Source organism: Falco rusticolus, chromosome 3 (assembly GCF_015220075.1).
Source record: "Falco rusticolus isolate bFalRus1 chromosome 3, bFalRus1.pri, whole genome shotgun sequence".
In the NCBI taxonomy this organism is placed as follows: Eukaryota; Metazoa; Chordata; class Aves; order Falconiformes; family Falconidae; genus Falco; species Falco rusticolus.
In genome coordinates, this window is record NC_051189.1 from 257,462 (window position 1) to 285,257 (window position 27,796).

The 27,796-nt window shown below is 39.7% G+C and overlaps 1 protein-coding gene across 1 annotated transcript in view; it reads left to right on the plus strand.

The window, feature by feature from the left end:
• The window catches only part of TG (thyroglobulin), a 160,551-nt gene that overhangs the window by 35,178 nt on the left and 97,577 nt on the right, over positions 1-27,796 (plus strand). Inside the window, exons 20-34 of the mRNA XM_037378935.1 lie at positions 93-317; positions 5,035-5,184; positions 6,764-6,934; positions 10,490-10,612; positions 12,346-12,461; positions 13,077-13,185; positions 14,432-14,629; positions 16,702-16,869; positions 17,415-17,480; positions 18,196-18,276; positions 20,343-20,480; positions 21,600-21,776; positions 22,765-22,876; positions 23,435-23,514; positions 25,410-25,553. Of these exons, the coding sequence (XP_037234832.1) occupies positions 93-317; positions 5,035-5,184; positions 6,764-6,934; positions 10,490-10,612; positions 12,346-12,461; positions 13,077-13,185; positions 14,432-14,629; positions 16,702-16,869; positions 17,415-17,480; positions 18,196-18,276; positions 20,343-20,480; positions 21,600-21,776; positions 22,765-22,876; positions 23,435-23,514; positions 25,410-25,553 (2,058 nt within the window). The remainder of the gene's footprint in view (positions 1-92; positions 318-5,034; positions 5,185-6,763; positions 6,935-10,489; positions 10,613-12,345; positions 12,462-13,076; positions 13,186-14,431; positions 14,630-16,701; positions 16,870-17,414; positions 17,481-18,195; positions 18,277-20,342; positions 20,481-21,599; positions 21,777-22,764; positions 22,877-23,434; positions 23,515-25,409; positions 25,554-27,796) is intronic.

Genomic DNA, 27,796 nt, shown 5'->3' on the forward strand with positions numbered 1-27,796 from the left:
TTTAACTTAAAGTTCATCAGTTTCTGTGAGATTCTCCGTTCCCATATGGGAAACCTCTTTCATGCTATTTTGTCGTATTTTTCCCCTGTTAGAAAACGCATTTGTTGGAGAAAATCTCATTGGAGCATTTATAAAAGAGATTAAGGATGGTGGTTTTCTGTTGCATTTGGACTCCAAGCAATTCCTAGCAGATTCTTTCATTGATTTTCCCCGTGATGAAGAGTTTGATCTGTCTCCAAGTGTGCAGCTAGGATGTAGAAGCGGGTTTCACAGAACTTCATCTCCTGGGAAAGCAGTCCCAAATTCACAAGGATGTGGTATGTCTCAGTTTAACTTTCCCTTCTTTGATGTCATTAGGAATCACTATAAAGCTAAAGTTAGAAAATCACCGGTAAACTTGTGTTTATGGTTAATATGTGAAAGGCATGAAGCACCATCGTGAATGATAATAAATCTGAGGAGAAAAGGGAATTAGTGCTTTGCTTACCGTTCGGTCCTTGTATTGAACCAGCGATTTGGAAATAGGCATCATGGCACTGGCATTGTATAGAAGGTTTTGCAAACATTGTTGGGGACATTTTAGATCTGTCTGGTATTAGAAGGTCATGTGCATGTAATGTACGTGAGCCTTAATAAGGTCATGACCTTAAGTTGTAAGTAATGTACATTACATGTACATGATCCTTAATAAGATTTGGCAAAGATATCGGAGCCAGTGCTTTGGATGATGATACATTACCCAGAATAGAAACCTAGATGCAGAAATGGCAAAAGTCCTGAGATAGTGAATTCCTGGGCCAACTCCAGCCAGCTGAGATGGAAGCTTCCTCGGTGTTGGCCAACACCCAGACCTGATTACACTTCTGCCCTCTTTTCATCTTCCTTCCTTCTGCTGAGTCAGCTTCCCTGGAACAGGCTGCCTTTCTGTCAGCGTCCTGCGTAGGCTGCCAGACCTGCCTCTCCGACAGGTCCCCGTGGCTGTGCCCAGCAGTCCTGTGTACCAGCTCATGCTGCCAGTGAGCCTTTGCCGTAAAAGCCCCGCTCTTGTTTCTATCAACATCAGCCCTCCTGCAGTGCAACCCTGATGGTCTCGTTGGCCCAGTTAGCCTCAGTGAGTCTGTGTCTTCCTCATGTCGGTTTGGCATGTGTTCACTGTGTCTATGTCTTTTTTGGGAATGGAGGAGGGATGTACCACTAAGGTCAAGAGTAGTAGCTCTTGGATAAGTTTTCCAATATGGGAAATACGTTCAGATGAGAAAATTTCAACACTGTGCAGCTTAAGTTAGAGAACCTCAGAACAAAGCAAAATACATGGAAACAACTTAGCTCTCTGCTGGATATGGTGGTTCTTATTAAGCTAGGAGAGCTTCTCAATGCCTGGGCAAGAACTTCCAAGTAATCAAGTGATGAATCAGTTCTGCAGTGCTGCAGTTTCTAACTTGGACCTTTAAGGGTAAATTGGCTGCAGTTTCAGTTCATCTCCATAGTCTGAAACACTTCAAGTTTTGATTATTTAAATACACCATGCAGAAAAAAGATTAATTCCAACTGAGAATCCAGAGTCTGTAACAACTTGCAGTCACTTAAGATGTACTGTTATACTGATTAAAGGTATCATTATTTCTTCAGTAGAGTCCATCACTTGGAGCAGAAGAACTTACAAAGAATTGAATCTTTCTGCCAAATATTTCCCACCAGGGATAAAGGCTTCCAAGAAGCAGTGAATTAATTTGCCTTGTGAGTTAGTTCATACATAATTTGAACCACGAAGCTGTAGAAAAATTCACCCAGTAAACCAGACTTATCATAGAGATGTGGAAAGGAGACGGTTTCTGCTCCAGCTTTTGGCACAGGTTTTGCCTTCTAAGATCTCATGGTATACATGCTGCTGACACTGTTTTGTGTAGTAGGGCTGCATATTTTATTCTGAACATGGGATTTAGGAATTCTGTTTCTGGTTCCTCTAACAATAAATAAATATATTTATTTATTTTGCATTATGGATATATTCTGGCCATTTATCCAGTCTGGATCTGCATCTCTAGTAATAATAGGGACTAGTAGTAAGAAGTATCACCTGTGATTACAGAATTCAAACCTGTGTGAGGGTGACAGGGTTTCTTTATTCTCTTCCCTTTCCTGTTCCACCTGGTTGTTGAAATACAAATTGTCTTTTCTGATCCTGATCTTATTGATTTGTTTGCTTTTACTTGACTGTAAGTGACATTTAGCCTTGCTTCAGGAAGCATGGACAGCTCTTAGTAGCAGCAGCTTTCTAGTGTTCTCAATAAACTCAGTATTTTCATTTAGGAACATGCAGCTGACATGAATCTGCCTCTCATCTCATGTATTTTCCTTACAGTCATCTGTTTCTTTAGGTTAGTATGTATGGTACTTTGTTTCATGTTTTCCTGCCTGTAAGATAAGTAACATTATCATATGTTAGTTTTTCTTATGTGACATGTTTTCTTTGTCTCAGTCTTACACTGAGTTACTTTACCCCACAGGTGTTTATAAATATAATTCCTTAAGAGTATGAGGTAACAGTTTTATTTTAGCTAAAATTTAAAGGGACAAAAGACACTTTTTTGCTGAGGTGTGAGTTGAAAAGAAGAGAGTTGGAAACTGTCCTGGAGGCAACTTTGTGAACTCAGCCCTTCTCCCCCCATTTATTTCAGGAGAAAATCTGAAACCTGTTTGTGAGTTATCTTTGTTATAATATAAAGTTTTTATTCTGGTTCCTTTTATTATTTAGAATGCTTAGCAATTCTATCGGAGCTGATTTGAGCAGATCATAACCCAAATCAAATAAAGTGCTAGATTTATAGCTGAACTGGCAGCTCAAGACTTCATTCCTAATAATGTAGATCAAGAATCAGATATCCCAGTTTTCCAGTATCTCTGGATGGGGGAAAAAGCAGTGCAAGCATTGGGTAATGATCAGTTCTGACAGTTTTTAAGTGTGCTTAGTATAGTGAAAAGAGCTGGTCTAGGGTGAAAAGAGGATATTGTGAGGAGTGCTATCCCTGCTTAGTCACTCCAGCGAGTTGTTCTTTAGCCTGGAATTCGTTACTCAGCACGTTGTTCCCTGGGTACACAGGAGCCCAAGGTTAGTTATGAGTGTGACCAGGTTAGAAATTTCATGTGCAGGAGCAAGGGATTAAATTTGGGGCTCATTTTTACTTTTGTATTTTTATTTTTTCCTATTTTAGGTATACAAAGTTTGAGCCCAGCGCTAACAGTTAGCTCTGAGATTTTGGCTCAGACCTGTTCTTTAGTTTCTTATATTGTTAACATATATGATTGTTAAAGCTTGAAAGAAGTACAATAAGGTGTTTTGTTTAACTTACAGAATGAAACTTCACCCCTGTGTGATTGTGTTGAATGTAACCTATAGCCAAAATGATACATGCCTCCAAGAGTTATAGTCTAGAAAACAAGCATCTCTGCACCAACATTCTTTGCTGTTCTTTGTGCCCTTTTTTAAATTTGCCACAAAAGGCAATTTTACTTGCTTAAAACGTTATAGGAGACACAGATATTACTTTCACGTTATGACTACTACTACAAAACCAGGACAATGCTTTGAAAAGCTTGATTTGTTCCTTTATAATGTTTAATTGCTTAATTAGTCTCCCTCATCCTTTGCATTTTGTCTTCAATTTAGGCATGGGTTACTAATTTAATTTTAATTTTCTACTGTTGTTCATTTGCAAGATGAGTGTGATCCTTTTTGCATGTGTTGGAAAATGTCTTTAAAATGTATCAGACACTCTTGTGTATTAAATAACGTGCTTGAGCAAGGAGAATTCTGTCTCATCCAGGATTTTTTGGTTCTATAATTGATTTTAGATATGTGTTAGACCTAGAGTAATTGCCTTGATATGTACTTGGGAGGAAAATTTCACTCTCACAGTTTTGTCATCCTTTACCTTTCCACTGGAACTTTTCCAGCAGATGAAGGAAGATAGGATCATTTTAATACTGGGGTTTTTTTTAGTCTGTTATAATCTAGGTGCTATAAGTTAAATTAATTTACATTCTAGTGTGTTGGCCAGAACAGCAACTCATCATATGGGTTGTAGCAGGGCTGGCCAATTTTCCATGACTGTTTCTTCCTTATACAAACTTCAGCTGCTGTCAAGACATAGGGCAAGAACAGAAATGAAGTTTTGCACCTTGTCAAATTCCCAAAATATACATTTGATAGTGTTTTGAAGGAAATCTACATCTGGAAAACAGCTGTGAAATAACAAGTAAAGGTATTGCCCTGCAAATATGTCTGCAACTCTTCTGCTTTAAAGTTCATTCGGATGATCTGGAGGGAAAGACAGTATTTCATGACCTCCCAGAAGACAAGGAGTTTTCTTTGTAATGTGCAACCACTCAGCTGGAAATATTACTCCTGATTATTCAGAAAAAGATACATATACAGACTAAGAATATCTTTTTGTTTTGTGTTTGGGTTGTCATGTGCACAACTAGTGACTTTTAATCCAGCCATTACTGTTTAGCTTGGAAGTGCTTAGCAAAAATTTCATTACCAGGAATTCTGAATGAAAGTATTGCCATATGGTGGGTTTCTGTATAATGTTTCTGGAGTTTCTACTCCTAGAGGCCGTCCTGTTTCTGTCTGTAGTGTTAGAAGTTACTCTGTAGCTTGTGTTCCTTTGTTTTCTTTCACAACTTATCTATGAAGTGCATTATCTTATTACAAATGGGTTCGACAAATAGAAATCAAGCCTGGGTTTGGCGTTTCCAGACAGCTTGATGTGCACTTATTCAAGTACATTTTTAGGGTGATCTGAGGAAAAAAAAAACCAAGACAAGACCACAGCCTATATTCCAGTCATTTCTGACTTTAATGAGAAAATTACCTTTGTTATACCACTTAAAAATACATATATTAAGAGCTTGAAGCCTATGGCAAGTCTACCAGCATGAGATAGATATATATACTCCCACACATATGTGTTCAAATGCCTGAACTGGTTGGATTCCAGGAGAGTACTAAGGTGATTGTTTTCTTTGCAGTTGTTTGTCCTCCAGGCAGTCATTTCCAGAAGGATGAATGCATTCCCTGCCCTCTTGGCTACTATCAGCATCAGACAGGACGTTCCTCCTGTATCAAGTGTCCTGTGGGCAGAACTACCAACTCCTATGGGGCAATCAGCGCCGATCACTGTAAGTTGAACTCATTTTTTCCCTTATGTTTTGTATTCTGGCTTCAAATAACTGATGGAATTTTTTTCATCTGTAAGTTTTAAAAAAACCAAAACCTCCCTTTGTTTTTTTGTTGCTTTTTTTTTTTTTATGGATATGATCCTTTCTGCATACGCTCAAAGACATTTCACAAAGACAGAAGAAACTGCCTGGTGTTTTGACGAAAAATGCATGAGAAATAAGTGGTCTGTCTCATCCAGGATGTTGTGGTTCCTTAAGATGTGTCCTCAGGAATGGTATCTGAGTGTTCAGTATCAGTGAGAAACATCTCACATAATTCGTTTATTGTCACTTTGATGAACACTAAAGTAGTCTTGTCTTTGTGCATCTCTTTCCCCTGCAAATATAAATACTTCTCAGAAAGCAACTATCGATATGTTCATTAAAGTTATATTCAGTTTAAATGACTTATTTTTGCATGTAGTTTTTTAATAAATTATTTTCTTTAAGTCCAAATTCAGTTTTTGTCTGTAGAATTAGCTCATGGGTAAAAATAAAAGTCAATAGTAAGAATCAGTTTATTGGGAGTATTGGTGAGTATAGGGTTGTCTTTGTTCTGTTTCAACATACTTACTCTCTTAGGTGGGATAAAAAAAAACAAAACAGGTTTATTGTAATGTACCGACATCAATTAGCTTTTGCCTGAAGTTGTCATTCTTCATTTCTATATGTGTTCTGTTGTACATATTGGACTCCTGTGCTAAAAAGTTTGCCTCTTAGTTTTTCTTTACTGCACTTGCAGTTTTCTTTACTGCAAGTGCCTGCAACTAAGCCTGCTCCCTACCTGGTTTCCACCTTACCTGTGTCCTGAGTCTCAGTGCTAGCCCTTTCCAAAAGGCCATGCTAATTGCTTTCTTTCTTTCCCTGCTGCCTCTTCACAAAGTCTGCAGAGTTTGCTGAATTAACGGATGTTACGGCTCTTGTGTTATTCTTCATAGCATTTCACAGATCCGTTGCAGCAGGCACTGTGCAAACCTGTATGAAAGCAGAGTTCCTTGTCTGTACTTCTTTGCTTTACACTACTTAGCATAAATGGAGATTTGATCCATGGCAGAGAATCCAGATGTTGGCATATGGAGTGCAGCAACAACAAAGCAGTGAGACTACCACATTTCAGAGCACGAAACTCCATGCAAATTAGAGATAATTTTCAGTGAAGTTTCTGCCATACTTGGAGCACTTTTGTCCTACAACATTGAAACATTGTCCTGCTGCATTGACAGGACCAGAGGCAGTGAGCACAAACTAACACACAGGAGCTTCCCTCTGAACATCCAGAAACATCTTTTTCCTGAGGCTGGGCAAGCACTGGCACAGGTTGCCCAGGGAGGTTGCGAAGTCTCTGACCTTGCAGATGTTCAAAGGCTATCTGGACATGGTCCAGGGCAACCAGCTCTAGGTGGCCCTGCCTGAGCAGTGGGGTTTAGACTAGATGACCTCCAGAGGTGCCTTCCAACCAGAACCATTTTGTGAAACCCAGTGACAGCACCATCAAACTACTTTTTTTTTTTTTTTTTCTTTTCTTGTTTATTTGTAACAGGTATCACGTACTGTCAGAGCAATGGGCAGGGTCTGGAGTGTGATGAAGATGGCCAGTACAGACCCTCGCAGCAAGACCCTGACACTCAGAAATCCCTCTGCCTTGATAGCTTTGGAGCAGCACTGGCTTGGACTGAAACAGACGATCTCCTTACAGACTACCAGTGCCTAGGTAAGTGTCAGAAGAATATTTTGTGACCCCACGTAAGTGAAACCTCCTGATGAAAAGACACATCACTCCACAGCTTACAGGGATTCACTTTCCCGTAGCTGTGGCCTCTGCCTTAAGCCACATTCCTCCTCAATTTTGCATGTCTTGACTACACTGGGGAAGTTATTTCCAGTGAGGGAAGAGAGGGAAGCACGTTTCTTACACTTTCAGATGGCTGACAGCTTTTTGACGTATGCTGACATCCTGCTCTCTGCTTGGAAACCTAAAGGAATGATGAGAGGGCTAGTGGGAAAGAAGAATTATGCATTTCTTTGTAAAATTATCACTTATTGTCGTGTCCATGTGAAATAGACTGTGTTTGGCAATGACCTCACAGTCGTGGCATAACGTCACCCTCTGGGATCCTGCTGTGTGGTATTGGACTTGGTGAATGTATCCTTGCAAGCTGGGGGAACTTACTTCTGCTCGAACACAGTTGTGAAATGCGAGTTCTCAAGGATGAATAATTTGAAGGTCATCCATCAAACAGTCCCCCAACGGCCTGCAGCAAGGTCTAATTACGCTTCTCAGCCTCAAAGCTTTTGCCTTGCCCAAAAACAATTTTCCAGAAGTTTTTATTACTCTTCATATGATTGGTATCAAATTTAATGGACTATTCAGTTTAGAAGCTGGTGTCATGGTGTGCTGTGTATTAGACAATATCTTATGATAAGTGTGATCAGCAGACAGAGTGTGAAATGAAAGCCCATAGTTGTGAAGAGGTTGCAAAACTGTTTTCAGTTAAAACAGCTACTTTTTTCTCTAAGCATACTCAGAGACTGATCGTAACTATGAACACAAGGTGTTAGCATCTCTCGCTCTCGGTCATGGGGCAGTTGGGATGTTTCTCTGGGCAGGAGACCCACAGCAGCTTAATTCTCCTGTTACTTACCTTGAGCCTTCCTGCCTGAGCAGTTCTGACTCTGTCTAGGATGGAGCAGTTATAAATATCTGTGCTTATGTTTCTCGATCATGCTAGAAAGTTTCACTACAAATAAATGTAAGTGTTGATAATTTAGGGTTTAAAAAAACAATGAGCACCCGAAAAGTCAGGGGGTTTTTGGTGGGTTGTTTTTTGTTTTTTTTTTAAAAAAGAGTTCACAGGATAATTTAATTTCCCGTTTTTCTTTTAAGGATCATGCTGCATTTTCAGAAAGCATTATATGAAGTGAAACCAATTATGCTTATTGCTACTTTCCACCCTGCCCCTTTTATTTCTCTTCACTGAATTCAGCATGCAACAAGACAGCAGGGTCTGAGGACTGACCTTGCTTTGACAGGAGGCTGGCAACTGGGCAGGGTCAGTAATTATCCCAGCTGGTCTTTGGCTTTTGAGTCTTCAGATGAAAGAAGAATTCCCTTATGTGACTGCACAGTAATAAGCTGTAACAACCCATGCTAGTTCTTATTCTCTCTCTTGTTACATTTTAAGCCACGCTTAACATTTACTGCAACAACATGCACAGGTTCTATATACATATATATATATACATATATAGTAATATGTGAGGTGGAGAATTTCTGCTATGCGCTAAGCCTGTGAAAGGGCTGAGAAGTTACATTACTGTTAAGAAGAGGGCACTGTGAACTAAATGTGCATGAAAATGGGAAGAGGGTAGCATACTTTTCATTGTACTTTCTTTTTGACAAAGTAGCTTTATGAATGCAGTTTTTTAAACTTTATATTAAAAAACACATTTCAAGAATTAAAAAAAAAGGCAGTTCTCCTAGTAGTTTTGCAATGTTTTCAAGTTTAATGTTTCATTACACTTTCTATTTCTCTGCTTTTCTCCTGTGTTATTGCAGAGAAAATGAAAGAGTGGGATGGAGCCAGAATTAGGGAAAAAATTAGATGAAAACATTTAAAAAAATGTAAATTTTTATTTCAAATTTTTCATTCAAAATGAGGGCAGCAAGCAATTGCAAAGAGCACAAAAGCCCTGCTTCTTTTCAGTCTTATGAAAAAACATGAATTCTGTTTCTAACCTGGTATCACTGCAAGCTGCAGATGTAGGAGGGATTTGGTTTAGTACAGAATTTAGCTCATGCTTATATTTTGGTGTCCTGTATTTCTAGGAAGGAAAAAACTTCCACTTCTGTTTATACCATCATTCAGCCCTCTCTCCTGCCAAGCTGGAGTGCAAGGATTTTGTTAAGTGTTTGGCTAGCCCTTGTGTTTCTTCTGAGCAGAAATGACAGTTTTATCAAAAGCACCTGCTGACTCAGCCCTGACAACAGTGGACATTTGCTTCTGATTTAGTCTTGACTGTTTTGCTGTAAGAGCACAAATTATTTTTTTTAAGAACTTATCCCTGACTTTTATTTTGTGGTTTATGCAGATGTTTCAGGGAGAGGCCTGGGGTCCTCCTGCACCCATGTGCATGGGGGAGAGGAGGGCTCAGCCTCCAGTTCTTCCATGTGCAGACAACTCCCACGGGCTGAGACCAGACCAGGGCTCCCGCTTCTTAGGTCGTGTAGGTCTAGGCCAGGCATTGGCTGCAACGAGCCAGAGGTTTGCTGTCATTTGGGGCATTTAAGTGAAAAGTCTGGTCACCACAAGGGTGATGCTAAAGTCATCGTGTTCTTCCCTTCTCCTTGATATGCTGTGCTCACTGAAAGATACTAGTGTATCAATACACGGCCACTGAACAAAACCCCCGTGGTAACTCTTACAGGTCATAGCAACCCGGGCAGCATCGTGCTGGTGCCACTGTGTGTCCTTCACCAGACTGTGATCTTCAGGGCACAGCTGGGGTCAAACCTTCTGGAGTTTAAACTGGATTCCTGGCCCTGTTTAGTGACCTTTGGATTTTGCATCTTTAGACCCCATGAGCCCAGTTTGTGAACAGTGCTGCTTGTCAGACATCCCTATGCTCAGGTGCCGTGGGTCCAGTTCAGAGACACGGGATAAAAGGGTTTGGGATGGAAAGTGACAGTCTGGAGATAAAGGTTGAACGAAGGAGTAAAAATGGAGTGTGTAGGACATGCTACCTCGAACAGATCCCTGAGCCTGAAGTCATGGAGATTAGGCTGTTGTGCTCCTGTAAACAAGTGGTAAGGCTCCTGGATGTCCTTCCTAACCAGTTGCTGTGGGAGCTGCTCCTGTTTCAGTGTCTGTTTTGCAGAAAGCTGGTTCCCCCATTGACTCCATAGTCAGTTCGATGCCATGAACAGGTAACGGGAAGTGGTCAGTCTGCTGCTCAAAGAGAAGTCTCACTGGAATATAAACTCCCAGCCCACTCCTGGCTGTTTTTTAAAGGATCTTATCACACTTTTTTTTTTTTTGTTCCCAAAACAGAAATTCTACCTTCAGTCCAGCTGTCTTCTGCATTATCTGTGGAGTTATGGTACATCATTTAATGAGCAAGCCTCTTTCCCTGCTAAATTCTTCTGATTTTTATTTCTGTATAAAATCTTTGTCTCTACAGCATGGGAACTGATAATAGTACCCGGTTGCTTTTTGGGTGTGGTTTGGGTTTTTTGTGATTTGGTTTGTTGTTTTTTGGTTTTTTTTAGTGCTCAGAAAATTTGAGAGAGTTTCTGCCTCCAGACTGATTTATGGGTCAGAAGAAGCTCAAATTCTTCAGTCTCAGTCATTTGGGGGAGACCTGCAGAGTCCACCTTTTCAGTGCATTTCAGGTAAGGAAAACTCAGAAAATCTGTAGAGGCAACATTAACCACCATGGAAAATAATAATCTTTTTATATGCTTACAGTGAAGTTCCCACAGGAACTATATGCACCAATGCACTGCAAGATGTTTACAGCTTTTGGTGACCTTGGTTCAGGGAAGAGACTAGCTTTTCTTTCCAAAAGAAGTCTTCTGACTTTACATACCACTTCAGACAAGTCATCTGACTTTAAAGCCAGTTGGTATAGTTTGCAATATGGATGAGAGCTGAGATTCAGACCAGGAAACAGTCATCAGACTTTCCAGATGTGCAGACAACAGAAGGATTAGGTGTTCAGGACATATGAACGCCAAGTTTTCACCTCTTCCCAAATTACCTGATTGGCACATGAAAGAGGAACAATCATCCTTGCTTACATCAGAAGGATATTATAAGGAGTGCAGAGCTATTCCTCTGCCAAGGCTTACAGTGTATATACTATATTACATCTGGATACGTCATGTTTGCTGGTTTATATTGGTTCAAAGTCATTTAAAACCAAGGAGAATCACAGCGCTGCTTTCAAGGTGCTTTAATCAGTCTCACTTTCTGTCCTCTAATGCTCAGACTGTGAAGAGAGGCAGAGGGGTTACATTCAGAATAAAACCACCCTGGCAGTAATAACACAGGTGGCCTGTTTGTAGGACAGACATCACAGAAGTCTGACAAAGTGAGTGGGTTTGTGTTGCATACCATGGTCTAGCTGGAGCAGTCATCTCATGCTAAGAAGTGAAGGCATGAAGCCTTATATATGTTACTGGAATGATTTTCCTGCACCAGATCATCCCCTAGCTGTATACTGTAAGGTTTCTTGCACCTTCTTCTGAAAGTGGAGACCTTCAGAAGCAAGACACTGACCTGAGGGCACCGTGGGAATGAACTTAAGGAGGAAAAGATGCTCCTTTGACAAGCAATCTGATTCAGTGCACACAGCCTGCATTTTCATTACAAGTTATGGCAACTGTCAAATGGCAGCACTACTACAAAATATTACTCCTGGGGGGCGTCACTGAAGGCGAAGAGTTAATCTTTCCATCTCTGCGTCACTACAAAGTCAAGCAGCTTAGCTTACATTTCTGATGTTTTGATCTAAGCTGGTTTGTTTTGTACTACAGACATTTGGAAACAATTTCAGTGCCTGTTCTGGGAGCAGAGCTGTGGGAACAAGTCAGAAGCGAGTGTTTAAGGGCAGAAGGATCTTCAGCTACTCCTAAATCTGGAGGGGGGTGGCTGCTTGCTCCCTCGCACTGGCCAGGTGATTGCTGCAAAGGCAACTGGCATGACTAAAGAATTTGGTGTTTCCCTCCTTCCTATCACCCTGATACTTTTCACAATCCTTTTGCCATGGGTGACTGTATCAGGCAGGTGTAATGTGCTGCCAAAGTGGTTCATGAGAGTCCTCCCTGCCTGCCTCAGATAAAATTATTTAGCAGACATTAAATATTTGGGTGGGTGGTTAGACCTAACTCAGCTGTTTGTATCATTAGGTGATGAGTAACTTTTTTGTATTAATTTAATTTAAAAACCTAACCCCCTACTAAAATAGTTGAACACTAAAGTGCATTTGGCTAACGAAATTCATGTGCTTGCAGTCTGATAGACATATGAAAAACTAGGCAAATGGCAGTAAACAGCGGAATTTGTAGCAAAAATTTTGCACCTGAAATGCTAGGAAATCTAAGGTTTCTTTCCTGTTTTTCAGGCTGTGAAAGGGAAGACGCATGTGGTTTTGCAACTGTAACGTCTTCTGGTGCTGGAGTTCTCTGTGAATTATACAGTGCTGCTGAAGTCAACTTCAACTGCACCACCTCTGGATTGGTAAAAATGATCATATTTAAAAATATGTGTTTACCATAGTACAGTATGTTCAGTGTAAGTAGACAGCATCACAGAAGAAAGGCAGGACGTTACCTGACCCCTTGGGTGTTGCTTTTCACTATGGCCATAATAAATTCCTGCCAGTTGGTAAAGAAGCTACACCCGAACATTTCCAAAAGTGACATCTGAATGCCTCAGTGTTTGATTGAAACATCACACAGCACTTCTGTTCCTAAAACATGCTGAGCTCCTGCACTTGGGAAATTGAGTTAATTTAAAAGGAGAGTTAATCTGGATAATGCAGACTAGAAGTACCTAGGCTGGTAATCAGGTCACCTGGAGCAGTCATCATTTCTCAGTCCCTTCCTCTAGCCCAGGGTTTGGATTGTGTGCTCATTAGCACTGCGACATGCTCCCATTCACCACTGTTAAACACAGCAATATGGCATTGAAGAACTGAGGTCTCAGAATAAAAAATGCCCACGCTGGGAGCTGTGGTGGTTCTAAACCGTCTGCGCTAATTCCTCCCCCTGAGTTTCTGAATAAGGAAAATGTGTTTTAGGAGAGGAAATCAGGTAGGCTGGATTTATTCTGCATGCCTGTTTTCTGTCTCAGGTGCAAGGTGCTTTGGGGAACCCCACTGCCACTAGCATCAGTCATCTCAGCTGCCTGCTTCATGTCAGGAATCCTGAGGGAGATACTGTGATGGTCTACTTGAAGAGAGGTATCAGATGCAAATCACTCACCTAATGTTAGACAGCTGTGCCCAAGCCTGTAGTTTTTTCTGTATAAGATCATGATTGAATGTGGGGAGCATCTTTGTTTAAGGAGACATAATACTTTCCAGAGCTTAACATTTAGTGATAGCCCAGAAACCTCAGCAAATCTTCCCTTCATGCCTTGTTCCCTGGAAATTAGGAATACAGCTTTGGTAAGCTATTTTGATGGCTTTCTCCAGCAGATAGTCCTACAAAACCTCAAATTCTACCCAATGTATTATTCTATTCTGTTCTGTTGTACTTTGATTTCTCTTCACTAAGCAGTTTGTTATTTGAATATATAAGGTATTATTAATGACCTGCTTGTACATAATTTAACAGTTGAGGTTAATTTTCGTTGTGAGTTGTCCTACTAATATACTAGCAAAGGAATAACCTGCTCTTCAGTTAATCCCAAGGTGATTCAGCTGAACTAATGAATGTACAAGGTAATTTTTTTTTCCTTTTGGCCTAAGTGTGATTGATACCACTGCATGTCCCATTCATTGTGTGTCCAACTTTATGCCCCGTGCCAAATTTGACACAAGACGACCAAATACAGAATGCTACAGGGTGTGAGCCAAAGCTCTCTGCTGTCACTGTTTTCCTTATACTTCTGTCGAAACCTCTGAGTCACCATTTATTATTAACAATAAAAATAAAGAGCTAAGTTTCACCTGAAAAAAGGCAAGTCCCCTGAGGTTGTTGCAATCAATGCAATCTTGTTCATACCAGAACTACCCCAGATTTCTGTTAATATTGCTAATTAGATCCAGGATTATATGAATCGTATCATCTTATATATGCATCTAGTCAGCAGAAACCTTAATTGCAGATGCAGTTATGCTGGCCAAAGTACACATTTTACTTTTTTAACAAGCTAAGTTTGCTTCATTTCTATCTGGGAGTTATTAATGTAGTGCTTGAAAGTGGAGTATTACCAACCATACCATGTACATCGATTTGGGAGCCCTTTGCTGGTACAGTGGGCTGGTTTTCCTACCCCAGCAGTACACTCTGACCAGCTACCCAGATATAATTGCACCAAACCATTTGAAGATCTCATCTTGCATCTGAAAGTCCAGAGAAGGACTTTTATGGCTGAGTTTTTATCATAAAACTTTAAACCAGCTACATCCTGCAGGCAGTCCAAAAGCATCCCATCTCTCCTTGAGCTCTTTTGAACGTTCCTTTCCTGTTCTCTCTACCCAGGACAGGAATTTAACTCATCTGGACTCAAGACCTTTGAAAAGACAAGTTTTCAGAACGTGCTTTCTGGTGTGTATCGCTCCACGGTGCTCTCAGCAGCTAGCACGTCTCTGACCGATGCTCAGCTCTTCTGTCGGCAGACTTGCAGTAGGGACCTATGCTGTGACGGCTTCATCTTGAGTCAAATTGCACTTGATAGAGGTATTGTCTAACTGTAAAACACAAAATCTTGCAGCAGAAAATAAACACTGAGTAGAACTCATTTTTTTGGGTACAGTACACCTACCTCTAGATGATACCAGTGCCTCCGCATCACTGACATTTTTTGGTGTAGGCAGAATTTGAGTAGTGCTCAGGGCTTGGCCTGGAGCAATAGATAAAGACCTGAGGTAGCAAGGTGCTCTCGGAGACAAATTTTGAAAAAAGAGTTCTTTTGACCTGCTTTAGACATCTGCATCCAGATGGGATAAACCGTTCTGAAAACGCCTCTCTCCTTACCTGGAGCAGCTCGGTTGCCAGAAGTTGGTGCCTCCAGAAAAAGTCCTTGTAGTGCAAATGTAGTCCAGCTGCCTTTTTGGAGCAGGAAAAGAGGATACTAAACAGGGAATTATGTTTTGTTATTGCATGCAAGGATGTTATAATCACCTAAATCTGAGTGTTTAGCTAGGAGAAGCAAGTGCGAGTGGGATGGACAGTCTGGACAGAGGTGGGACTTGCGCAGGGCCCAGATTTCTGCCAGCAAATTTAAGCACTTAATGTCAGTGCCTGCTTTTTGTTGTTTCTTTTTTGAGCTCACATGGGATCAGATTTCCCATTGGAGTACATTGCCTATAGAAAAAGTGAAGTTCTAATTAAGAAGTCTCAAGTTTTTAAAGACAGGGACTCACAAATCCAGGCTGCTATGTGGCAAACACATCTCTAGTTTGGAGTCGAAACTGATCCTGGATTTGAGACAACTTTCTCTGTGGAAGCTGTCAAGCAAATGTTTCCAGAAAATTATTTTCTGTTTTGGCATCTCATGTTTTTTTGCATCAAAATATTTTAGGTGAGCTTGTAAAGTCCACTTCTCTTTACATTTACCATCAAATTTCTGGGTTCTCCATACTTGTGAGTGTAGAATGGGGTGTGGAGAAAGTAAAAGTTTAGAGCTCTCTGTTGGGGTAAACCTATTTGGATCAATACTAGAGGAAAATGCATGATTTGGACTAGCATTCTGTTAAAAAGAAGATAAAAGTAGCATATTAAATATCTTGTGTACACAGCTCATAAAAACAAACCAGAGAGGGCATTGTAAACCCAGAGGAATTCCTGAGCTATGGCAGCAAGTGCAAAGGATGAGCTGAGCATTGTCTAGAAGTTACAGTGCCAGGCTGACGCTAGGACACCTGGCCTTAAGTGTGCAGGTCCCGCTGGCTCACGTTGCGATGCTGGGGGGGGCTTAGGGCTGGGCAAGCTGAAATCGGGCACCAATCCAGGAAGCCATCCCAGTAAAAGTAAAAGTGCTTTCTTGGTTCAGAGCCTGAGACTGTAAGATCGCCCAAGGTATGAATATGTCTCCATGGTGCTACAAAATGCCGAGAAGACTGTTGGGTATTATCAGATAAATAGTGATATTTTATTAGGTGGTAATAGCATGTGCTGGAAATCACTGAAAAGCAGTCTACAAATGGTTAGTTTGGGGATGCAGAGTGATTTAAAGAATTGGTCACCAATATTCGAGTGAGCAGAGATTATCTTTATTCACCAGCGCTGGGTGCATGGGGGATCACTCCACCAGAGTCATGCACACCGAGGGGACTTTTCATTCCCCTCTTTATACAAGCAACTCAGACCTATTCATTAACTTTCCAGGAAATCGTTTACATATTCATTACAATGCCAGGAACTCATTTACATATCGCACTAAACTAGTGACCATGATTTAAGTCCTTGTCTTTGCCACGTTTCATAAACAACAGGAACTTAGGACCAGATAGCCTTTTTAAAGATGACAAATCCAAGGACTTTGCAATTAGTACATCCGTCATGTTAGCAATAAGGGTCCTTGCATGTTTCCCAGCTTTTAGATAAACATAAGTACATCATCCTATAGATAAGTGGTGCATCATTCATCATTCAATAGCTAACCTTAGCACTCCAGTTTGAATGTACGGCTCTGATCTTCTTTTTCAGTTAGCATTTAGAGAAAGTATTGTGGGCTGCTTGGGTGGAAAGCTCTGTGCAGGTGCAAAGAACCGTTGGAGTGATGCAACTCTCTCTTTGCCTGGACCTAGGTACCATTTTGTGTAGTGTGATGAGCTCCGCAGACGTGCTGATCTGCAATGCAAATGGCTGGAGTCCAGCACCAACATCCGTCATTGGTGGGATATGTAAAGGTGTGAACTATGAAGAAAAAGAGAAGATGTTTTCCTTCACCCTGGGAGGACAGGTGTTCAGGGGAAGTATGTCAATGAGTTCTCTCAATTTACATGACTTTTCTTTAATTCTTGTATAGGCTCTGCCTTTTTCACCAGCTTGCTCTTGCACTTCGGAGCTTTTTCTCAAGTAAATCCATATCTGTACAATCACAAGAGAATAAGAACTCTCTAATTGGATGCATTGTTGGATAGATGGACCTTTTGTGTTTTACTGGGTGAACATTAATGAAAGTCAAGAATGTGTTTAGTATGTCACCCTGTAATACTTTCAGTATTTAATTTGGGCAGATTAAACCCAGTAACCTGAAAGAAAGGTAAAGTCTGGAGCAAAGACAAAAAGAGAGATGCCCAGAGCTGCACAGAAAAAGCAGTGATGAAAAATAGAGCAAAGCCTTGGCTCCCTGGACTCAGACTAGCACGAGGACACTTGACATCTTCTTCCTTGGGGTTTTGTGTTGTAAATCAGATGATGCATAGTCTAGTGATGTGTTGTTAATGCAATTTCTGAATGTTTCAATACTACCTGTTTAATTTGAGCAGCTATTCTAACAAACTCTTTTCTTTATTAGCTTCTAACTTGGTAGAAGAGGCAGAAAGAAATTTTACTACCTTTCAGCAAATTTACCTGTGGAGAGGTGAGTTATGTCATGGAAGTTGTTGTAAAAGCTTGATGGACTGTAGGCAGTGGCAGATGTGTGTTCTATAATGGAAGTGTCTTCTCACTTTATTTTTTACTGTCCAAATTGAGACACCACCCAGAAGCCTTTTCTGGCAGGGGTGGGTGTAATCTAGAATAATTCTGCTACTGTCAGTTTCATGAAATTTGGGTAAATTCTTTTGTCTGAGAATATAACTTTTGATACCTGTGAAAAAGATATCATGGGGACACTTTGTCCCATCGGTGTGCAGGTGCTATAATATTAATTTGGCACTATATGCATAACTAGTTGGGTTATTTTTATTATCACGATAACCCTGTATGTGGGGTTTTTTTGCAAGTTTACTTTCTGAATGACACAATGTACATAGCAGGACCTGCATGAACGATTTGTGATACTGCTTTATAAATGCACACAGCCTCCAGAGCACTGATGCTGAATGCAGGGTCATTGTGGATACGGCATTTACTTTTATCCTCCAAACAGTGCATTTTGGTTTAGGTTTTTCCCGGAGTTGTACAGAGATGGTTTAACTCATGTTTGAATCAACAGCTGGTGGAACTACCAAAGGAGTTTTGCTTAATGATGCAATTGAAAATATTTGTTATAGTTTGGCAACTAATGATTATTTTGTCTTGTGGAAGAAAGGTAAATGGAGTTACTATGCTCATGAATTCCTGTTGCGTTCCAGGCTCCGATAGGGTCGCCCAGACTAAAAACCCTGCGTGTGACACTTCTGCTTTGAAGACAGAGAATGATCTAACGTTATCAGGTATTATAGTAAGGGTGGACAGAGAAGGCAGCAGAAGACAGCAGAGGGGGTTGCAGAATTTAACCAGAGAATATCATATATTGTCATTTATGTATCGTAATGATATAGGTATTTTGAAGTCCAGAGGATTTCTTTTAGGTAGGAAGTCTGATACAGGTTTTAAGAAAGATTTTAAAAATATAAACCTCCTGTCTTTATGGTTTTTACCTTCCCAAGCCAAGCTGGAAATTAAAGTGTTAAAATGTTTGGTGAAATACCGAACTGTAAAGACTCAGGAAATATTGTTTGGCTGAGAAAAAAATTCACATAAATGCAGTAATCAAATCCTTAGCCTGAGTACCTGGGCACATTTACTGCTACTGACAATATGACTGTATATATGATGCTTACAGAAACCCAGGGTGAAACTGCAATCTTCAGTGTTTCTTCCGTGCATGGTGGAAGCGAGGGACCTGTGAAGTTCTCCATCTCCTTTGTTATTCCAGGGTCTGCTCTTCATTATACTAAGTCATGTATATATCCAAAACCATTTATAAGTTACTAGAGTTCATTTGCGCCTTCAGCACCATAATCCTAAGAGAAAGACAGCAGTGGAGACTGTTGAGAGTACTTTAGCTCATCCCTAATGAACTGTAATCTTTGCTGAGGAGTCTTGATGAACACCTGAGCATGTGATTTAATACATATAAAATCCTAACATGAAGTGAATTGCTGGTTTTACTTACGTAATTTGAAAGGTAAACTAAAATGTCTGTTTACCTAGTGGTGCTCCTATACAATTAGTGGTATTTTAAAGTCTAGAGTTAAAAATGAGTAAAAACTGCACTTACTATGCTGGGTGAAATTCTCTTGTCGAGGCATGAGTGCAGCTCTCGGGGTTGTCCATTTACTCTGCTGGGGCTGATATCTTTAAAACCTGAAGTTATGCGAGGAATGCAGTTTTTTGCCTCCATCCCTTAGTCTTAGTCATGACACAAACTGTTACAAGAGAAACTGAAGGCTGAAGTTAAGTCTTGAGATGTAACAAGACCTATAAGTCACCTTTTTAGAAAAGTTATGGATACATCTGGGAAAACATCTACAGAGCTTTAATCACTTGATGATCATCCTTAGAGCACACGGTAACATACCTTTTATACTTTCTGATAGAAAATTCAAAGCTATTGTGCACTCCTAGCATGTCAGTAGGTGCTTCAGCATTTCAGCTGCAGTCATCAACATGTCTTTACTTTCCTGTTTTCACTTTTGTCTGGATGTTTCAGTGCATGTAAGATTAAATAACAGAATCTTTCAGTGTTGGAGTAACTGGAGATGAGACGTGCTGATAGCATTTGATAAATAAAAAGGTGTTTATGAAGATATTTGTAAAAGAGCAGTGAAAAGTGTTCATTTCTTTCAGTACTGGACGTTTATTTAAAGGGATTAATTTGAAAACAGCCTGAAATAGCTGTGATTGATTGTTTCACAGGGAGCTCAAGAGATATAAAGAACTGTATGCACATCTAAAGATCACGGACAGGTGACAGAAAGGAGTTATTTAATGTGGTCTGTGACAGCATAAAGTAGGAGAAATAAGGTTAAATGACTGAAATAGGCATTAAGCTTGTTAAGAAAATGTTTAACACTGAGAGGTGTAAATCTTCTCAAGGGAATATGAGGAAAATGCTGTGTTCTGGATTAATAAAACTGGATAGATTAAGGTATTGTAAACATCCTCTAAGGCATCATGCTTCACTGTTAAGATGATGTGTTGCATGAGAGCCTAGAGAGAACCTTTTTATTTCTAGGACCTGGGATTTTCATCTAGTTTTTGGGTGGTGGAAATAGTCTGGCAATGCTATGTTGTGCAGCTCGGTGAGGAGGCGTTGCCTGCACAAGCATCAATAACTGTGGGTGGACAACTCTGTTATTAAAAACAGCCTTTGGTGTACGTTAGCCCCACAAAATGGTTGCAGCTGTTGTGATGTGAGAGGCGGAAATTTATATATAAATAAATGTAATTTATTCCAGATCATAGCTAAGTTTTCTGTGGGTTTGAACAGTTTGTTTGTTTGTTTGAATCTTAGATTCCACAAAGGATCTTTTCTACCTAATGGACAGCAACCAGGTACAAAGTGACCAGAATCATTCTCTCCCCTACCAGCAGTATTGGATCTTCAGGCAGAAGTATTCAGCAGAGGAAGCTGTGCTTTGGTGTCTCACACGTAAGATGTCTTGGAGACTGTTATTCTGTAGGGAATAATAATAAACTAAAAACTTCCAATAGATATTGTAATTATGATAAGTAGAAACCCTGGACTTTGAGATTTTTGGGGGAAACCCTGTAACATTTTCATGGAAGTTGCTAATGGAGCTACCTGTTTCTTCCTTTTAAGGAAGAAACTGTAAAACTTTGCTGTGGCAGAAAGGGTACCCACCCATCGGTCCCCATCAGGCCATATCCCTGTTATGGTCAAGAGAACTCCACGATACAGCTCAGGCAATACCTCACTGTTCTTGAAAGGTACACCTCCAAAGAGATAGATGACATAGTGCTAAAAGAAAAATGTAGAATACAGATATTTTGGGGTATGATGAAGTATATTTTGATTTAATAAATGGAGTAGAGTTTCTAGCTCTGACTACCAGGAAGGCAGAACCAAGAGTACTAAACAGTGCACAAACATCACTGCAAGAGGTCAGTAGAGCTATGCCTCTTTCAAGTTAAGCATTGACATATATCTTTACAGAAGCCATTGCCACAGTAATTAAGAGGTGAGTTTGACAGCTTTGTTGCTTTTCTGAAGGTGCTGTATTACCCTGGGGCAAATTTCAGCACAAATTGCTACAAGCAAATGGCTTGAACAGTTGATTCTAGAAAACTCATTTGTATTTGTGTGATGTATGAATGCTTCAGAAGATTTTTTGCAAAACCTTACTAAGACATTGTAGTCTTTATTGTCCTTTTTTTTTTTTCTTTAAAATAAGAGACCCATGACTGGTGCAGAGTTCTTTTATGATTATTCAGTTTGTATATCAAATTTACTAAAAAGGACAGAGATATCTTTTGAATTGCAATGTTAAAATTACACCAATACACTAGGATAAAGCTTGTCAATCAACTGTAGTGTAGCTCCTTTTCTGTGCTCTCCAGGTAAGCCTGCTCTTCAGTGTCACTAGAAATGGAATCTGTCCCTGTTTCTCTTGCACTGTAATAGAATAATACCGAAATTGTCACTCTTGTTTGCTGATGGATAGCTTTAAGCCTGCTGAAAACATGAAGAGGAACAGAAAGGGGAAGAAACCCTCTTGTTTGCGTAACTCTTTGTGACTTTGCTTCATAGGTTGTGCACAAGAAGATGAGTTTTGTCGAATGGCAGATCTTCAAAACACCACAGACATGTATTTTGTTTGTAACCTTTATCCAGAGGCACAGATCTGTGATGGCAGCACTGATCAAATACCAGAAAACTGTCAAACTGTACTACCCTGGCAACCACAGATATTGTATCATAAAATAGGCAAGTTTTCAGATTTGGATGTATAATTTGTGCTCTAATCCTGGGTAATGCAAGCTGGCGTTTTGGCTCTTGATTCTGAGATAAAAAGTATGAATGTATGAATGAGTCCTGGGACGTGATGGTACAAGGGAAGGTTAGGCTGTTCTGGGTACAGATTTTCATTTTCCATTCAGGATGGAAAGATATTAACCATGAGTTCCACTCTCCACCTCAGTTATTCCCAAATCAGAGAGGCCAAGAGTACCTCAAATAATTTGTATACCAGGCCTTAGATCTGTTTATAATGTGAGTAAAATGGGAACGTCATTGGGATATTACCAATCCTGTTTTCTACCATTAAATTTCCATACTAGTTAAGCAATGCAAAACCTGAAATTTGTTGAGTGTTATATATATATATATATTATATATATATATATATATATATATATTTAGTGTGGATTTTCACCTCTGCTCTTTGAATGCTTGGTAAGTTCAATGATTTTCTCATAGGGCTCATGTAAGGAAACTGGACAAACAAGCCTGTTATGACTGTACAGGGTCCTATAATTTTGCAGTGAAAAATGCAAAGGTCCACTGAACTAAACTACTAAATTGTGTCTTTTCAGAGAGCCCAAAGTGCAGCACAGGTTGAATAATACGTAAGCACACTGGAGTCTTCCAGTCTGAAGTTGTCCCCCAGTTTTTGACCTTGTGGAAAAAGAAATGTCAATACAGGTCTCAGAAACAGAAGCCCTGGACTGGAAGTCTTCCCTTGGCGATGTACTTTGCTTAGTGTTATAGAGCCTTCGCTTGTTGGGTTTTTGTTCATCTTCAAGCTTAACCATCAAAAGTTTACTGGGATAACATAAAACTATCTTTTAATCAATCAAGACCACTGTAGCATAGAAACAGAAACTTTACCCTTACCATGTGATTACTTGACCAATATATGTAAATTACAAGTTTAAGCTGATTTTTCTGATTTTTATTTTCTTTTCCCTTCTAGTCACTCTAAAAAGCTCTGTGAAGAGCTTCTACACACGTGTACCATTCCAGAAAGTAACTGGGATCTCAGTGAGGAATAAGACTGACATGAGCCGAAAAGCTGTTTCAGATGGGTAGGACGTGATTGTGTGTTTTTACTGGAAGCTTAACCATGCCTGGAATACCAAGGCCCAGTTACACAGATGAAGGGGATCAGACACATTGATCCAAGAAGAGCATTATTTGAGAATATTTAATCAAGAAAAAAAAAAAGCGTATGATTTAAAGGAAATTTATAATTGAGTTACAAATAGTAATGTATATAATTAGTAATTATAAATATGTGGATTATTTTTTATGCTCCCATTAAATTGTTCTTTGGCCAGTTAAATCTCTTGGCAACTATACACCAAATTAATTTAGGTGTATTTTTAGGGCACATATCAAAATTATCATCTAAATAATTAAATGTAGTCTGGTAGAGGTACACTGATCAAACGTAATTTCATCTACAAATCGAAAATCTATGTAAGTGTCTATGCAGTGTGAAGAACCATGAAGCAGTCTTATCGTGAAAGGCATCTCTACAGGTTCTCAGTGTCTCTGCACTATGCAGCATCCTCTTTTTCCTTCTTCATGACAGAGAAAGATTTTTAATGAGACTAAAAATAATGATGTTTTTCCTTTCCTAGTTTTTTTGAGTGTGAGCGTTGGTGTGATGCTGACCCCTGTTGCACAGGATTTGGCTTTTTTAATGACTCTCAGTTGTCAGGTATTTTTTCACTATTTTATTTTTAAAATAATTTCGGTCTCCATTATTCCAAACTTTACTGTTCTTTTGCTGTGAAGGGCACTTTAAAAGACCTTGCAGATCTTATGCGACTCTCTTTAGCACCCTTTTGGAGTAACCATAACCATTTCTCGTTCAGCCCAATGACACACTCCACATCTCAGAAGTTATTAAGAAAACTTCATGAGAATGAGTTCTTAAGAGGCTGCAGTTCCAACAGCATGAAATTCAAACTGATAGAACTCCAGGGAACTGTTATTCCTCATTTATAAACCTCTCTTCCAAAATGTTGTTTAACTTCTGACTTCTTTTTGTGTTTTGTTTGTGGTTGGTTATTTTTTGTTTTGTTTTGGTTTTGGGTTTTTTTGTTTGTTTTAATATTGTTTCATTTTTGAAAGCCTAAGGGACTTAGAAACCTGAATATTATGGAAAATAAATGAATGTTAAGCACATAATATCTGTGGATACCTTGGGGCAGCTTAGCATTTGGCTTTTTTGGATGCCTAAACTCTGCTCCCAAATTTTAGTTTTCTACTTGAAGCAGCCTGGGATAGAGATTGCCTATCTTCTCTTCCTTAGTATTTTAGCTACTTAAGACATTTCAAGTAGGATTTTTGTTAGTTCTTTGAAAGTATGCATAATGACTTGAAAGCCATTAGAAAGTCAAACAAACATATTTTACTCACGATAGATGGCTAAGTTAAGGGGTGCTGTCAACCTCTGCTTCCTCTGTAGTCAGTAGAGAGATGTATAGACACAACTATGGGGTCATTAAAGCTTTGGTTGACTGAATCCTCTTCCGGAGGTACTTTTCTTTGTCTCCGCCGGCTGTAAAGGAAGTGCTCTGTATAAAAGTCTGTAGAATCTTTAAAATTGGATGCCACCCAGGTCAAAATCAATGAAGTGGTTCTTAATATGTTATTCCAAATGCAGGTTTAGGTCAATAAAGTGGCCTAACCTTGTTTTTGGACGTGTCATGTGCTAATCAGCTCTTCCTGAAGTCATTAGGATGTGCTGGTTTTACGATTCATTTGGGAATTTGGAACACCAGAAATATATGTTTTTATTTCCCTTTTTTGTTGAGCAGAAAAAAATTTCACTCAATCAAAAATAAGTAGCTTGGAAAAATTAACCCAATCTAGTTTACATTGAAATTGCTGCACAAATCAAAAATAGTTGACAGTTTTTATACCTCCATATGACCATGTGAAATTTGAAGTCTTAACTGAATATGACTTTGAGTTTCTTTAAATAGTTCTAAAAAATTAAGAATTTTAAAGCACCTAACATGCAAAAGACACCTTTTGGTTTACCTGATAGATATTTATTATCTGTGGCACTTCAGAAATCCAGTCCTGGCATTCATGTAGGCAAGAGAACTTTCGCTAGGGATTTTAACCTGAGCTAGGATAAACTTTCAATGAAAGTGCTAGCTGTGTTTCAAACCCTCCATTATTTTTTTTTTTTTCAGGTACAGAAATAGGTCCTTGAAAGGCAGAAGTATTATCTTGATATAAGTAAGGGCCATGTTTCAACATACCTGCTGATCTTTAATTTCCAGGATTGCATTAACCAGAAAGGGCTACTTGCTTATAAAAGAGGTCCTGATCTTTCTCAGTGGAAATACTCAGTGACTTTAATAGATTATAATATTGGTACCCAACTTCCCTCCCATTGAATTCATTGAGATTTTTCAATGCTATTTTCAACAACAGTAAAACTTGGCTCATTTTAGGTATTTCCTTCCTTTGATTTCTAAGTCAGTGGAATTCCTTTTAATACTCAGTGGAATCATGCTGTATTTACTTTCCTCAAAATACTATCTAGAAGAGGAGAATTTGCCTCATAGTTTCTATAACCGTGTATTTCCCGGGCAGGTGGAAAGGTCGTGTGCCTGACTCTGAACAGCCTGGGAATCCAGACATGTGCTGAGGAGACACGAAGTGCTTGGAAAGTTTTGAATTGCAGTTCACCAGATGCTGAAGTCAGAATACACCCGTTTGGCTGGTATCAGAAGCCTGGTGAGTGATGCAGGGCACGTGGCCTCTCCAGCTGGTTTCTGAACGTCAAAGCTTATTATTTAGCTTCAATATATAGAAGCTCCAGCTTTCAAATGGAGGGCCCGTTTACAAGGATCACAAATAGACAAGGCAGACAGGTATGTGCAAGGGAAAGAAAGGTGCAATTAAATCTCTATTTATAATAGAAAGGGATAGAAATAACTCAAAGAGGTATAATTTAACTTAGATCATAGGAAAGACTCGTGGCCAATGTCAGAATCCAAATATATTTTGTCCCACTGCACAGTTCTGGTCAGGACATCATTCTGTTTCTCACTGCTTGGCTAATGGCTTAACGGTGAGTGTGGATGCATAACTTCAAAAGGTTTGGTTTTGTTACAGAATTTAAAATTCATTTCTTGCTGTTTTGCTAAAGAAAGGAACAAGACCAAACGCCAAGGTAGCACCGTATTCTTCAAGCAGTAAGAAGCCATCACGTGTTTAAACAGAAGAGAAATTATGAGAAGATAGGTTACTTCCTCAGGAGAAATCAGAACCACTTTTGGTCAAAATGAATTTTCTTTTCCATAGTGAAACACAGGTTCCGTTAGTTTGCTGAAAATTTTCAATGGTATTGGTATTTGTCACACTCCTTTTGGGTTGGTCTAGTCCTACTTTGTTTAGCTTTGATTTAACAAAAATGAAACAACAAGGAAAACAAATGTCTGGCTGACTGTGTCCACCTTTACGGGAAGATAGTGTTACTGAGTCTATACAGAACCTTGCTGAACTCCACTGAGAGCAGCAAGGCCCACGTGGGCAGGTCTGGTGATACTGACAGAATCGAGGGGGGAGGGGGGCGGAATTGAGTAAGAAGTACTTTTTCCTGCCTTTAAACCTCCCTTAGTTCTTGTGGAGCGGGGAAGGTCTGATATCTGAGTGGAGAGTGGAAGCATGAAGCGTGGATATCTACTGTCCAGGGCACGAGATATCAAGATAATTCAGTTAAAGTTGTCTAGAGCTAGATCATATATCCTGGCAGTAGAGTGCATTTTACAGTGTCGGAAAACTTCAAGAAAACCTTCGTTCATGCTGTGTCTGAAATACAGACTCAATCCTGAGCTTTTCAAGTCCTGCGCTGGCACTCTGCCCACTAAACCATTCATTGTCTCCTCTAGTGGGGCAACCCTTGTTCAAGAGTAGAGACAGCGTGGAGCTGGGAGGCACCATGGGGTTGCCATAGGGAAGGACGGGCTGAGCACAGGAAAGAGAATGACGGCCCTGATGAAGTAGGCATTGTCCAGAGCCTGTGGGCGGGGGGAGCTGAGAGGCAGCTGGGGTAAGAATGAAGAATGGTAGAAACATGGAGACAGCAGAGGTGTAGATACAATTCCACTTCTTGGATTTTTTTTTTTCCTTTTGTTGGCAAACAACCAACTAAAAATAAAGGTTGTTGGTCGCTTGATGGACAGATGATGAAGAGGAGACTGGGGTGTATGCAAAGCGGGGAGTGTTAGGAGAGATGGTGACATTTCTTCATGTGTAGTGAGGAAGCCTCAGATGTGTTTCCACTGTAACACACAGCAAGGCACAGATGTTTATGCAAATGGAGATATTTGCGGACAAAAATTTGTATCAGTTGTGCTGGTGTGTTGGGGTTCTGCGAACTAGGTAGAGGAACATAAAAGCTCTGAGGCTAAAAGGAAAAATGAGTGAAATCTGAAGGAGGAATTTACCATAGGCAGTGGAACGTTAGCGTGAAGCAGGGTCTTTGTGTTGAGTCCGCAGCCTTGTAGGAAAGTAACTCCTGAGTTTTTAGAAATATCTGTTGGTTCCATGCATAGGCAATACAAAGTGGAAGAAACGAGCAGAAAAACTGATGTGTCTTCAGCTTCTGTATGGATGGTAATTTATTTTGTCTTAATAGAGAATTTATAACTGATCTGATTAGCCAAAGTGTTTTACAAAATATGAACGCACAGAGGAAACTTCTTTTTTGTTATATGAAATTACAAAATAGTTAAGGGAAATAATAGCAAATGAGAAGTTTTGTGTGTGGAAAATATGAATGATTATTTGGATTTTAATTTGGAAAGTTTTCTGCTGGAAATTGACTTGTTCCCAATTCTTGTTTTGAGAAACTCTGGTTTGTTAATCAGGAAGCAGAGAAAATCTTATGTCTCTTATGATACAGAAAACCAGATGCAGAGAGGGGCATGGAAAAACCCACAGAACTACCAAAACAAGCTGTTCATAAATAACTG